We start from the raw sequence: 14,369 nt of genomic DNA on the forward strand, positions 1-14,369 counted from the left end.
AGCGAGTCAGAGGACAGTGAGCGTGGTCGCCAGCGGCTGGTCTTTGAACCTCAGGCGCCTGTTTCAACAGCCAATCTCAAGCCTCCTGTTTTTTATGTTTTCACCACTTCATCAAAGCTGGTAATGCAACCGCTACGAGCTATTCACTATCACAAGCCTTCTTATGTTTGTAGACTCAACGACATGTCCAGCTACAGATAGAAAGCCCTGCAGTCACAGGCGGAGTACAGAGAGCTGTGCTGTGGAAAAAGGCTGAAAAAAACAACCACCAGGAATGAACAAACTGCCCGTCCCTCCATCGCTAGGCTGACACTACAGAGAGCGTTACACCGAAGAAGAGACATGAGGAGGAGCAAGCTAAAGAGAACAAGTCGGACCGAGACAGAAACGAACCAGAGCAAACATCAGAGCAGCGTTTCTGAGGTGGAGAGAGCTACGGGAGCTGAGAGGATCAAAAAGCGATGCTGAGTGAGACAGGTCTGCTCCACAGGTAATTACCCCAGCTTCATGTCTGCTGTATTTGTTTCACATTGCTCAGACGTCTGCGGTTACTGTGACGCTGCAGTCGGGCTAACGTTAGCTTGTTCCCGCTGCTGCTGCTGTTCAGCGTTGTTTCATGGCGGTGTGGCTGAACATGTCTCTGTGACGTGTCCAGGCAGTGTGACCGTGTCAGACTTCTCCTGATAGTTCTCTTTGCCTGTGCTCTCATGGCTAAATGTTCACATCAGTGAGTTACTGCTGAGCTGGCTCTGTTTTTTCCACAGTCTCTGTTAGCAAACTAAGTGCTGCTGGTTCTGCTGAACAGAATTAGCTGTAGATTACCGTTCAGTTAAAACACTGATTTCTGGTTTGATGTGTATCTGCTTCGATAGCAACGGCTGCGGTTGTTGTCATTTCACGTTTTTACCGGTGTGTCCGTCATATTGTACGCCTGGCTTCTTCAGTTGCCGTGGTTACCAGCCCATGCGCGCATGACAGCCTCCTCTGCGGGGAGGGCTTTGGAGGCAGGACAGAGCACCGCAGAGAGAGAGGGGGAGGGGCCTGGAGGTTGTGATCTTTCATATTTGGAAGCAAAGTCGTCTCTCTTCTCGATCTTACCGACTGCAGCTTTAAGGACTGAAGGAGAGACACACCTGTATCTGTGTGATCAGGACAGACAATGGAAATGAATCTTCTTCTTTCTGTCCCTGTAGTTGAGGTCACCACTATCAGGTAACAGGGCAAGCAGCAGCTGGGCACCCCTGGGTCCAGACACCACAGAAGTGTTTACGTCTGCCAGTGTGTGTGTGCATGTTTGTGTGTGTGTGTGTGTGTGTGTGTGTCCGCTGGGGAGCCAGCCAGACGTCTCTGGTCTAATATTTCCTCTCAGGAGAACAAATAATGCAGAGGCTTCTCCCTTTCCCTGTCCTGCCTCTATTCTTTATCCTCCTTTGAATCCCTGTGCCCGCTGAACCGCTCGGCGTTTTCTTCTGCTTCTCTCTGATGTTCCCGCTCTTCTCCCATTCTTCTCTCCCTCCAGGTTTTCTTTTCTTTCCCCTGCTTCCTCCCGCGACAAAGCCCCCCGATAGAATCACAGAAGTTGGTTTAAGTTACTGTACACACACAAATACCCGGGCACGCTCACATTCTGCAGTGAACCAGGGTCAGTATCAAGGGACGGAGCAACAAGAGGTGTTCTCTGCGGAGGAGATGTATCGCCTGCTGTTTACAAAGAGCGGCTCCAGCATCATTCACAGAGTGAAGAGCTGCATACGACAAGAGGTGAAGTCGAGGTGGCTGCTGAGTGGTGTGTTTCCTCATACGTTTACTCTCAAGCAGCCTCTCAACACGGCTCAATACAGCACGGGCAGCAGAGGAGGAAGTAGGGTGTGATAGTGTTTTATCTGTGTCATTGTACACACAGCAACAGCACTGCAGGCTGCGACCACAAACTAATCCAAGATGGCGCCGTGTTCTCTCGTATCTTTCGTGGTTTGCTGTCTATCTCTCTGTGTGTCGCGACACGGAGTCGCAGTCCTTGTCTGTGATTCTGAAACGGAGGGTGAGGCTGGGCTCCGCTCTCTGCTCCCTGATGACTGCCTGTGAAAGCTAAAACACTCTTGAACCAGATGGTGGCACAACATCGTCTGCTGCCGTCCACTGTGACACCCTGCTTCAACACGGAGTCACAACAAGCAGAAAATGAGTTTCCAACAGGGGAAGTTCACATGAAGTCACAACAATAACTCAGAAAGACTTGTTTTGGTCCCCGATCTGGCTTGAAGTTAACTGTTGCTCACACGTGTGATGTGGAAGCTTGTGAACACGCTGACGTCGCAGGAACGACTCCCCCGGCTGAAGAGCAGCCGCGGAGCACGTGGATGCAGCAGCAGCTCTGCAGGACAGAAGCTCTCTGCTGTTCTGGGATTTTAAAGAACTGGAAATCTGAAGTTTCAACCAAGAGCCGAACATAAGCTCGGAGCGTATTACGTCAGTGTAACTGTAAAAGCTTCAGTCTGTAGTGCTGCTTTAACGCTTGCCCTCGATGCATCCAAACGATCCACCATATTCCCAGAAACTAAGAGCCCCTGAACAAACACCTGGTTGGCGTTTGCACGTTTGTTCTTAATTTCCTGTGTGAAGATAAAATAGTGTAATTTCAGCTTTCATTGCAGTCCTGATATTTCTTGTTACTGGGTGACAGGGGCGGACTCAGGCTGTGTGAGGGGCCGGGGCGAAGAAGATACAAAGGGCACCATCTGCATGAACGACTTGGTGTTGTCTCCACTAAAAAGGCCCCTCAGAGGGCACTTTATGCTGTTTTATTGCACATTGAACCACACAGAAGCTTTATCATGTTTTATCTACCACGGGGGCATCCATGAGGGCTCTTTTGCTGTATATTTCTTTTCTTCTATTGGAGGGGGCACCAGATGATACAGAGAATAATCAATAATCAGTCTCAGCATCTATCCAGTTTTGAACTGAGCCAAACAGCGCCGTCATGTCGCTGCCCCAGTGTGCGATTGCATATGCTGCAACATTCTCGACCCTGAACAAGCCGAGTGCGATGGGCTCTAATCCTCACAGTACTGACAAACGCTGTCCTCATGAGGGTGTCACGCGTGTAGCTTGTGTTAAACAGAGAGGTGACATGCGGCTTGTTGTTATCGTTCCCAGGACAAACCAAGTTTTCTGGGCCTCTGGTATCTTTGTTTTTAACTTGTTTTGATTGGACAGTTAGCCTCCAGCTATAAAGTGTCACCTTCAGTGTTTTGTGGTCGTGTTACCTGCCGTGACATTCACGATTTCACCTAACAGCCTTCATCTGGATGAATCACCATCCCAATAATGACCCAGTCGCCAGTGTCAGGGGACACAAAGACTCTATTACCACTGATAAAACAGGTCCACACCCACTTCATCTTCACACACACACACACACACACACACACACACACACACACACACACACACGCACACAGCTGCATTTTAAAGAGTCATTAGCCTTTGAAAACTTGACGACTACTCACTTTTAGAGATGGGAAGTGTTTCCTCCAGAGCTCTGACATCCACAGCATAATGCCATTTAATAAAAACATTATCAAAGTTAATATAGCAAACACGACGCGTCAGCACTTCACCTCCTGTTAATTACAACATCACATCTCTTAATGAAAACCCTCTGTGTGTGCGTGTGTCAGGCTTAATGAAAATACTGTGTGTGTGAAATCAAAAACAAGTCCTTTATTAAGTCTAAAGACACACCTGTTTGGGAAAACTACCTTGAGGATAATGAATAGGCTTCACAAATAAACACACGGAAAAAAGTGCAAGCACATGCACAAAAAGAAATCTGCTCTAACACTAGTGTGTGTAAACATCTCTACAATGACACGTGCACGCTGAACCTGAAACACACACACTCTGTGCATGATGCGGGCGCAGAAATCTACGACGGCGTATAAGGGCCATCGTAGAGAACAAATGAAGTCATGTCCAGTCGCTCTCCAGTCCTCTCTGGACACCTGCGCAGGCGTGAGATGCACTTACAGTGGTCAGCCACGACCTGGTGGTTGTTTGTACCGTATATGAGCCTCCATCCACACAACAAAACGAATGTTTATATTCTGTCTGTTACGCAGGTTTGTTAGAAGCCGTCATGAGTGCGTAGGGTAACGTGTGTTTGCAGCAGAGGCTCGCTCAGTCCTTCTCCTCTCTGCAGTCTGCTTCTTGTGTGCAGAGAGGCTGAATCTGCTCCGAGCTCCGGGCCATGCACGCCTGTGTGAGAGCCAACAGGGCAGAGACACAGGTGAATCAGAGGGAGGGGGCCGTGAGCACAACATCCTGTTTGGGGGGTCACGGCTCGAAAAGGTTCCTATAAACACGATGTTACTAGTTATTGTGTTATGACTTTATAATCTTTATAATCTCATACATTTGCTACTTTATTTTTTTTCTGTCAAATTTACGACTTTAATCTCTGAATTTTCGAGTTTTTTCTCTAATTATTTCTCCTCTCCTCCGGATCCATTTTGTTGTTGTTGTTGTTGTTGTTGTTGTTGTTGTACCATGGCCCATTACGTCGTAAAAATCTAAATTGTGGTAATTAAATTAATTTAAAGGTTTTTGTATTTGCACTCTGCAGCGAGCTTTTCCACATGAACGCACAGGAAGTGAAGAGAGTAAACATTTAAGATCAATGTGAGGAGTTTATTTTACACTTTAAATAAATCTTTAAATAAATCCTCGTTCAGGCAAAAAAGAGTCAGTTAAAATGTTTTAGTCATCATAATATAGTTACTAATCTGCGGATACTTAAAACTATGATGCTGATTGACCGTCTGATGAGATATATGTAATCTGCTGCTGTTTGGGATCAGTTATAACAAGAAGAGTTCCTGTCTCTGTACTTGTTTAAACCTCATTAACAGAACACACTGTGTATAAAGTATAAACACGTGACAGGGCTGTGATGACGGTCCTGATCCGGAAAAATAAAGCACAAAAATAATGACGCAATTTTCTACAATTTGACAATTTGTGCAAATATTCAAAATGACTTCAGGAACATTTTGATTAAAAATGAAAGTCTTTTTGTGTTTTGGTGATTTCAAGTTGCACCTTTCAGTATGTGTCAGCGCCAGCAGCTGTTTTATCACATCTACGACTAATACGGCAGTCTTTAGACAACGAGAAGAGAATCCGGCTGTTGCAGAACAATAGAGGGAGCGTGGCCCTTCTCTCTAACACACACACACACACACACACACACACACACACCAAAGACCAGCAGAGTCACAGTCGGACGTGAGCGTTACACCTCGTGTCTGATTTTCCTTTTTGTTGCAAACAGAAGTCAGGATTCATTTATGATTCCACCAGAAACATTACAAAGTGTCGGAGTAAATAAAGAAGGCACACAGTGGTCTCGCTCTGACAAAGTCCCAAATGAATTCATCTTCACATTTTCTTTTCTAATTTGATGAATGGAATCTCAGTGTTGGAAACGGATTCCACACGTATAGAACAAGATTTAGCTGAATGCTGTAAAAGGTCTAAGAGTGTCTGAAGCATCAGCTACATGTGCACTGAGCCGGAGACGCAGCTGCACATTAGAGCTGACTGGAAAATGAATGTACAAGAGAGTAAAGAAGAGTGTTTGTGTGCGTGAGCGAGGAGAAGTTTCCAGCCAGTAGTGGAATAAAACATAACATCCATTCGTCAGATTTTGACCTGTAAAGAAGTTTCAGTTAGCATGGTGTCCTACCGTTGTCGCTGTCTGACTTGTTCTCGTGCTCCGTGTCGGTGAGAGTCAGCACCGAGTTGGAGCGGCTGGACAGGCAGGAACTCCTCCCGGAGGATTTACCCAGACCCCCGCGGCCCCACAGACGCATGGCGCGCTCCGGTGACATCACGGCCTGGCTGTCGGCGTCCAGGTCCTGGGCTGTTCCAACGGAGAAGCCACGGTGGGGGAGGCCCATCTCGGAGCAGAAGGCCAGGCCGCGGCGGGACGGCGGCTCGCAGATTCCCAGCTGACGGAGGCTGAAGTGCTGACCTGAAACAGACACACGGAGACGTCCTGAATATTTAGACATATTTTAGAAACATATCTGTTATGTTTATTGTTGTTTTTTAATGTTATTCAGGTTTCTTCACAGTGTGTATACGACTATTGCTGGTACGTCAACTCTGAAAGTCTTTCGGATTCTGATTGAAATATGATTTAGTTATTAAACAAACTGGAGGCTGTGAAAAGGGACATTTTTTCTTCTATGACTGTTTATATAGCTAATAATAATATAGCTGTAGATGAGGTAATTCATGTTGTATTATATGCCTTTAAATTGACCTTTGAATGTGACATTTAAAGGCCTAAGAACTTCACAATGTGAATAGAAACAACAATAGTTTTTATGAACTCATATTCAGTGTTGTTAAAATATGTCCCAGCTGTTAAACTCACATTATGGTTTTTTTTCTGCACTGTTTAAATGTAATAAAAACCTTTATATTATATTCATGACCTCTTCTCTTCTCACAGCTGTTCTCTTTTTGTAGAGAAAGTTTCTCACCAGGAACTAAATCAGGGAATCAAAAATAACAATCACACCTTCACAGAGGCCATCGTGACTTTTTGAACCAAACCAGAGATACTGAATTCACGGTGTTTGGAAGTGTTCATGAAGCTGAAGCCTGGGGAAATTTAACATGTCGGTCTTCTGAATATTACTTGGATTCAGCCATTATTAAAATCACTCAATGAATTATCTCTTGAGCGACTCACACAAACAAGAAGTTATCTTACTGAAGAGTAACAAAGAGAAAGATAGAAGTGCTGAAACTCTGAATCATTGAACAAAACAAAAGAAAATCTGTTTTTTAATGAAACATGAAATGCCCAAAGCTTTCTATGATGTGACATGACACATCCCTGATTACTGATGTGTTACCTAAGAGGACATTTTTTTTTATCTTATTCCCCATAATATGCATCTGTGATCATTATTAAGAGACAAGATAATCCTTTATTGATTTGCAGCAACACAAAGACAAAAAAGCAGTAAGTAAATACAAATAAAATGAACAATAGATCAAATGAATAAAACACATTTACTTGTCTCTTGAGAAATTACTTGTATAGTTCTTAAGGCTCAGGATTAAGGATTGCATTTAAAATGTCATGTGTGAAGATATAATCATAAAAAATAATAATGAAACATAAAACTTTTTCTGCAGTAAATGATGCTTTACTTTTAGTATGTTAATGACACTTTCTTCTTATTAACAATGTTGCTTATTAATGTTCCATAATGCTGATTTTTTTAAATCAGTGTATAAATGTATAATATATATACCAAAAAAAACATAGAAAATATCTGCCTGGAAAAATAAAAAAGTCTCTTAAATCCATGTCACTTCTTAGCATCATACACTCATAATAATATAATTAATATAAATGATTAATGATGCAGGGCTGTAGGCCTTTTATAAATTCTGATATCATGTGCAAAATTACTCTTCAATATCACCCCAAATTATGTCTAATATCATGTGCAAGAATACTCTTCTATTGTATATCAATCAATCAATCAAATTGTATTTGTATAGCGCCAAATCATAACCAGAGTTATCTCCAGACACTTTACAGAAAGAGCAGGTCTAGACCGACTCTTTGTTCTATATTTAAAGAGAGGCCCAACATGAATCACCATGAGTAGCACTGAGCAACATTCGGTACATTGGCAGAAAAACTTCCTTTAACAGGCATAGGCATATATCAGGCTATATTACCGGTATGTTCATTAGCATGTGCAATAATACTGTTCTATATCAGGCCATATTATGTTCACTATCATGTGCAATAATACTGTTCTATATCAGGCTATATTATGTTCACTATCATGTGCAATAATACTGTTCTATATCAGGCTATATTATGTTCACTTTCATGTGCAATAATACTGTTCTATATCAGGCCATATTATGTTCACTATCATGTGCAATAATACTGTTCTATATCAGGCTATATTATGTTCACTATCATGTGCAATAATACTGTCCTATATCAGGCCATATTATGTTTCTTTATCATGTGCAATAATACTGTTCTATATCAGGCTATATTATGTTCACTATCATGTGCAATAATACTGTTCTATATCAGGCTATATTATGTTCACTATCATGTGCAATAATACTGTTCTATATCAGGCTATATTATGTTCACTATCATGTGCAATAATACTGTTCTACATCAGGCCATATTATGTTTCTTTATCATGTGCAATAATATTGTTCTACATCAGGCTATATTATGTTCACTATCATGTGCAATAATACTGTCCTATATCAGGCCATATTATGTTTCTTTATCATGTGCAATAATACTGTTCTATATCAGGCTATATTATGTTCACTATCATGTGCAATAATACTGTTCTATATCAGGCCATATTATGTTCACTATCATGTGCAATAATACTGTCCTATATCAGGCCATATTATGTTCACTATCATGTGCAATAATACTGTCCTATATCAGGCCATATTATGTTCACTATCATGTGCAATTTATATTTATAGAATACATAATCATGTGCAACACTTCCACTTATTTATTAGTACCATATGCAAACGTATTGTAACTTTAAGTATCAGGAGCAATATAATATTTTGTTAATTATTTTGTATAATTACATCCTATATCATGCGCTACCGTTAAATTTCTAATCTTGTGCGACATAACTTTTTACAACATTACAACATTGTTAATCAAATTGACACCACTGTTTTCTGCTTATTTTTGTAGATAACTTATTGTAATATTGTTATTCTATTCAGCACTGTCTCTTTTGCATTAACACATACACTTTATATTTTATATTTTTTGGAGCACTTTTGGAGCAATCTGGTGCTGGAGGAGTAAAACAATGCTGTCTTATACTGTCTTAAATGTCATCTCATGGAGCATTTTTATAAGCATTTATTTAAATGGGAGCAGCAGCACCTGTTGGTGTGGGTGGAGGACTCTCTGAGTGACACCAGCATTAAGTGTTTTAAAGGCAGGAAAAAAATATGTGGATATTCTGTAAATCAGATGGAGACAGGAATGATCTGATATTTAACGTTTTCTTCATCTGAATGAAGCAAGACTGGACAAAACTGTGAACATGAGCCTCAAAGCAGAAATCTGCATCAAAGATTTCTCCAACATTTCCAGCAGCAGCTTCAAATTTTAATTCAGAGAGCCAAACTGATGTGCAGCCGGCTGCTGAAATTCAAATGAATACATTTTTCATTACATTTATCAGGAGTAACTCTTTCACATCGCCTGGAAATGGGCTGAAATCACGGTGAAATAACACACGTGATAATCCTTTAAAATATAAATGAAAAGAAGACAAATAAAGTATCTGGGAAATCTCAGTGTGTGCCTCTTCATCTTTAATCAGCAAATGAAAAAGGAAATTATAAAAGCTTCGCGTAATTAATGGCACAACAAGAGATAACGAGTGCTGCCGTTCAATTAAAAGTTATATTAATTTTAAATGAGCTCCAATTAGGACAGCGTGAAAACGAAGGCGATAAGATGACTGAGTAATTATGATTTTTTCATTTCTCAAATATTGACGCTGTGTTAATTGGAGCTGGAGAACAATGGACGTCTCTGTGGTTCAGCATGTTTAATGTGCCAGTTTCACCACTTCATATATTCCTTTCTCTATATTACACTGTGACTGTGTCTCATATGACTGCATGTGACAATTAAATATGTTTGATTGAAAATTCTTTCACAAGTGTCATAAACATCTCCTTCATCACCCTGTCTGACCGGCATCCTTCTGCACTTGAAGCATTAATGTGTAAAAAAAAGGGGGAAAAATAAAACACACGAGTGAACAATAGATTTAAATATCCAGTAATATCATACAAATGTGTTTAGAAAGAAAATAACATTAACAGAAGGTTGGTCATCTATTAAATTAATGTGTCGATTAATGACACTTAAATCTCACATATAAGAAACAATTAAAGAAACAAAAGTACATTTTTAAACTAATTTTACACAAACAAACCCGAGGATTATAACATGATCATATGTGAATGAGGATGTAAATGCTGTCTTGTGTGTATAGTTTTGTTTTGGTGTATTAATGTGAGGCAGAGCTCAGACTGCAAAGGTCCAATAACACACAGCTATGTATAAAATTAGTGTTAAAAATAAAAACTAAGAAGCTACATACACCAAACCTATTAACCTTTTAACACATTTTACTGCCTAAATGAGGTGTTAAAACAAAAAATGTTGGATTTACTCCAGTAGATTTGTTCAGCCTGCAGCAGTTAAACAGGCTGTAATGGCTGCAACATAAAGTCCACTTAAAGTTCAGGTTTTTCCACTGACAGGCTCAGACTGTTATTCTAACATTGTCTAACATTACAGTGACAGTTATAGTTAGTTTTTCCATGTTACAGCGTTAATTGATCGAGGCAGGTAGAGATGCAACTCCTCTGTTATAAGACATAAAATCAGTGTTTTTCTGAATGGAGTCTGGTGTGTCTGCAGAGAGCGATGTAACGTCTGTTTGTGGATAAAACAATCATCTTCCTCTGTAACAAAAAGGTCTATCTCTGTAGGGATCCTTTCTGTCATGTTGTCACACACTTAGAAGAACAATCTGAGCCTGTCAGTGGAAACAACAAGAACTTTTAGGTCAGACAGAGCGCAGTTTGCAGGCTGTAAAACACGAGGCGCATTGCACTGCCTTGTTGTTGAAGCCAGCGGTTAAAAAAGAGCCGCTCGCTGCGCCTTTTTTTTCTGTTGTTAAGGCAACCACCGAATCATTAGCTGTCATTAACCTAACCGTTATATTGTAAACTGACAGAAGGACCGCCTCTCCATTCATCCGATTGGACAACCAGAAAAAACCTGTGAGTCATTTAGAGCCCAGACTTTGTAAAAACATGAAATAAACAAAAAGGTTTTAAAACATCCTTTGAGTTCAAAATGCACCATTTGTAATATGTTTGCTGTGAGGGTGCACAGAACAAAACAGTGAAGGGCAGCGTATATGTCTGCATATGTGTGTGTGTGTGTGTGTGTGTGAGCGTGTGTGTGTCTAGTCTCACCTTGTCTGTTGTAATCATCCTGTTCACGGTGAACCATGTCCTTGTGTCCCTTTGTCGTCCCGTACAGTAACCTGTCACAAACCAAGGGCACAATTTATCAGCTGTGTTTCTAAAATAAAACAAATCCTTCAGAATAAATTCACTGAGCAGCTGCTTTGTGCTTCTGTTGTCGTCATAGGAACCAAATAAAGTTTTATTTTTATCTGGGATCAAACAGGACGGGAGAGGAGGACAAAGCCAAGGTGGACCTGATGTTTTGTCTCCGATAATTAGTTAACAATTATTAATATAATTATTATAATATAATATATTCTAAAAAATAACAGGAGCTCAGTGATGTGAGGAGACGCTGCAGTGAGTGAAGAAATGAAGTGAAGCAAACTGAGAAGAAAGAAATAACTGATAATTGCTACAAATCAGCTCGACTTCTGTGTGGGACATTTCACACTCATTGTGTGAGAAGTGATCAAATAAAATGAAACTGCATCATAAAAAGCAAATGGCATAAACGCTGATGTAAAGCGGTGAATCACCGTTAATAATGGCTCCACAGTAAGAAGAGTAATTAGAAGAGACACGAGAAGATGGAGCGGGACATTAAGTGCAGCTGTGTTTGGAAAAGCAAACACTTTCTTCTCTTTCTTAACAACCTGGGTCACATTCACCGTCAGCACCATCTGCCTTTATATAACTGGCAGACACACACAACAGTTAATTAAGAACAACAAAAACTACATGCTCCAGTCAGAAGGGTGTCGAGCAGACACACACACACACACACACAGATTAAAGCCATGTGGGAAACCAAACGTGTGTGTTCTGATGATTCAGGTCAGACAGCAAACACTGTATTTCATTTGATTACGTTCAAGCATACATGAAACTATGAATTAATGTGTTCATAAACGACTTTTTGAACATGACAGTGAGGCAGCTTCTGGTGCTGTGGAGCCCGTGGAGTGTGCTGCTGGGTTAGCGGGCCCAGCACACACTGAACCCACTCAGGACTCAACTGACCAACAGAAGGCAAGTTAATGTTTACGACAGCATCGGAGTTTGGAGACTTATAAAGAAAGTGTTTTTGTTGCAACATGGCTGCGGAGAAAATAAATGGATGCACTGATCTAAAAGGAAACAATCTTTTATCATTTAATAAAACCTGACGACCAAAATAAGAAAATAAGGGAATTATCTCGACAATGACTAAATGTTCAGGATACCGCTATTCAGACGACTTTAAAAAAAGACGTAAATGTGATTTTTCATTGACAAAATGTAACATAGAAGCTGTGATTTGTCTACATTTGAAAGAATGCTCTGATTTTGAATCGACTAAATGATCAGATGTGATACTAAATATGATCAAACTTACATAGACTGGGGCTAACACCGATCCATGACTGGAGGTTGATGCAAATGCACAAGCGATCATCAGCATCAGATTTGCACTTTGTCCCAATGAAGAGGTCATGACCTTCTTTCTGCACTAGCAAACATGTTGTTTGAAAACGAGCTTCTTTATTGTAAAGTTTCGAGCCCTTACGTTTCATGCAGAGGGAGAAACACCCGAAACATTAGAAACATTCTCTTCATTTCACTGTCACAACTTGTTAGTTTATCTGGACTACGTTTGGCAGTCCACCTGCTGTCGGCCACTCGCTCACCGTGTGTTAGGAGAAGGTGTCATACTGATAAATATGCTGCAAAGGATTCCCATCAGGTTCCCCCGCTGTGACTCAAACTCTCCCAGCCTGGTCGCTTTATGTTTCATTATTGTTACATCATATTAAGTCACCATATCAGAGTGTGTTTCATGAACGCACTTCATTTGGAGTATTATCTCTGCACGTGGAACATCTTCTCTGTTCACAAAGTTAACTTTTGCACACTGCCTCGGCATCACACGGCTCATTCCTGTACAAACTCTTTACATACACAAAGACACATTTTAACTTATGTTCTATAATATTCTTTTATATTTATATTGTTTATTTCATTCTCTTTCACTTCCTTAACAACAGGAGTATTACTGTTCAGTCCGTCTTTATTCTGTTTTGTTTGTTGTAAAGTAACAAACACTCCGTTAGATTGAAGACGACCACGAGGAAACTCCAGCTAAAAGTCTGAACTGTATTATCTCAGCGCTACTGTTACACATATTTAGAGAACACGCTGTAGTTTCAGCGTCTACAGCTCGGGGCTCTGACCTGGTCTGGTCTTGGTGCTGGTCGAAGGCCTTCAGGGTCTCACTGGACGAGTACGACTTCTGGGTGGGGACCCGGAGTCCCTGCGAGCTGATGGCACAGTCTTCACTGTCCCCAGATGAACCTAGCACAGAGGGACACACACAAACACACTCACCAATCAGTATTTATGATTTCTGTTTAAAGTACAGACACAGAAATATCAATTGAGGTGAGAGTTTCCAATGCCACGATGTTCCTCTCAGTCCTCAGATGTCCCCAATTAAAGTCAGAGCTCAGTTTTCATTAAGGTGGATAATCACAGGAGGGAGGCGGACGCTGTGCCAGAGACGCCTGCTGGCAGAATGCTCACATTGATGGAACAGGTTGCCAATAAACGCACACCTCCACAATAGTCGTGCGTGTGCTGTCCGCCTGTTTTACAGCAGTCACTGGAGAAACACTCCTACAGCACAGAGAGCGTCACGCGACACCGACCTTTGAAAGAAAACTTTAAATCTGTGGCCCTCACGTCCATCTGAATGTGGTCTTTAAAGAGGGATCCTTCTTTTCAACGACTGATAGGTACGTTAAGTTTTGGAACTTGTGTGTATCTGTGAATGCAAACGAGGTACCTGACTCGCTGACTAACTCGACTAATGGATGAATGAGAAATAAGGGAGCCATTTAATGAATGAATGACTGCTGAACTCACCTGTGTACGGTCCCTCCCTGTCCTTGCGGCTCTTGGAGAGAGAGCAGTATGGACGTCGCTCTTTCACTTCCATAATGCTTCTGCTTGTGCTGCTGGCAAACATACAGGCATGCTGCTGTTCAGCTGCATAGACAGAAAGACGGATGGACGGACAGAGAGAGACAGACAGAGAGAGAGTGAGGGAGGAGGCAGAGAGAGAAAGAGAGTGACAGAGAGAGAGAGAGAGAGAGAGAGAGGGTTGTTGTCCACCTGCAAACACACAGAGACAAAGAGGAGCAGTCGGTGACGGAGTCGATTTAAAACTGATGTCGGAGTACATTCATAAACATCAACAACTGCAGGAACGGTGGATTACATTT

At 41.3% G+C, this 14,369-nt stretch overlaps 1 protein-coding gene across 1 annotated transcript; it reads right to left on the minus strand.

Moving 5' to 3' along the window:
- Positions 1-940: 940 nt before the first annotated feature.
- On the minus strand, positions 941-14,083 carry LOC138604770 (teneurin-3-like). Its single transcript, XM_069676759.1, has 5 exons — positions 14,011-14,083; positions 13,320-13,419; positions 11,113-11,183; positions 5,750-6,037; positions 941-1,116 (listed from the first exon to the last, which is right to left on the minus strand). Exons 1-5 carry the CDS (start codon positions 14,081-14,083, stop codon positions 941-943), a joined length of 708 nt encoding a protein of 235 aa, XP_069532860.1.
- Between the last annotated feature and the right edge of the window lie 286 nt (positions 14,084-14,369).

Source organism: Semicossyphus pulcher, unplaced genomic scaffold, assembly GCF_022749685.1.
Source record: "Semicossyphus pulcher isolate SPU_LCO1_2020_fin unplaced genomic scaffold, fSemPul1.0.p SCAF_27, whole genome shotgun sequence".
In the NCBI taxonomy this organism is placed as follows: Eukaryota; Metazoa; Chordata; class Actinopteri; order Labriformes; family Labridae; genus Semicossyphus; species Semicossyphus pulcher.

Coding starts and splice junctions, on each gene's coding strand:
- LOC138604770 (XM_069676759.1), bottom strand. CDS start 14,083: ATGGAAGTGAAAGAGCGACGTCCATACTGCTCTCTCTCCAAGAGCCGC. Junction 13,420..14,010: donor CAGGGAGGGACCGTACACAG/GTGAGTTCAGCA, acceptor GGGACAGTGAAG/ACTGTGCCATCAGCTCGCAG. Junction 1,117..5,749: donor CAAGTCAGACAGCGACAACG/GTAGGACACCAT, acceptor TCTCTCCTTCAG/TCCTTAAAGCTGCAGTCGGT.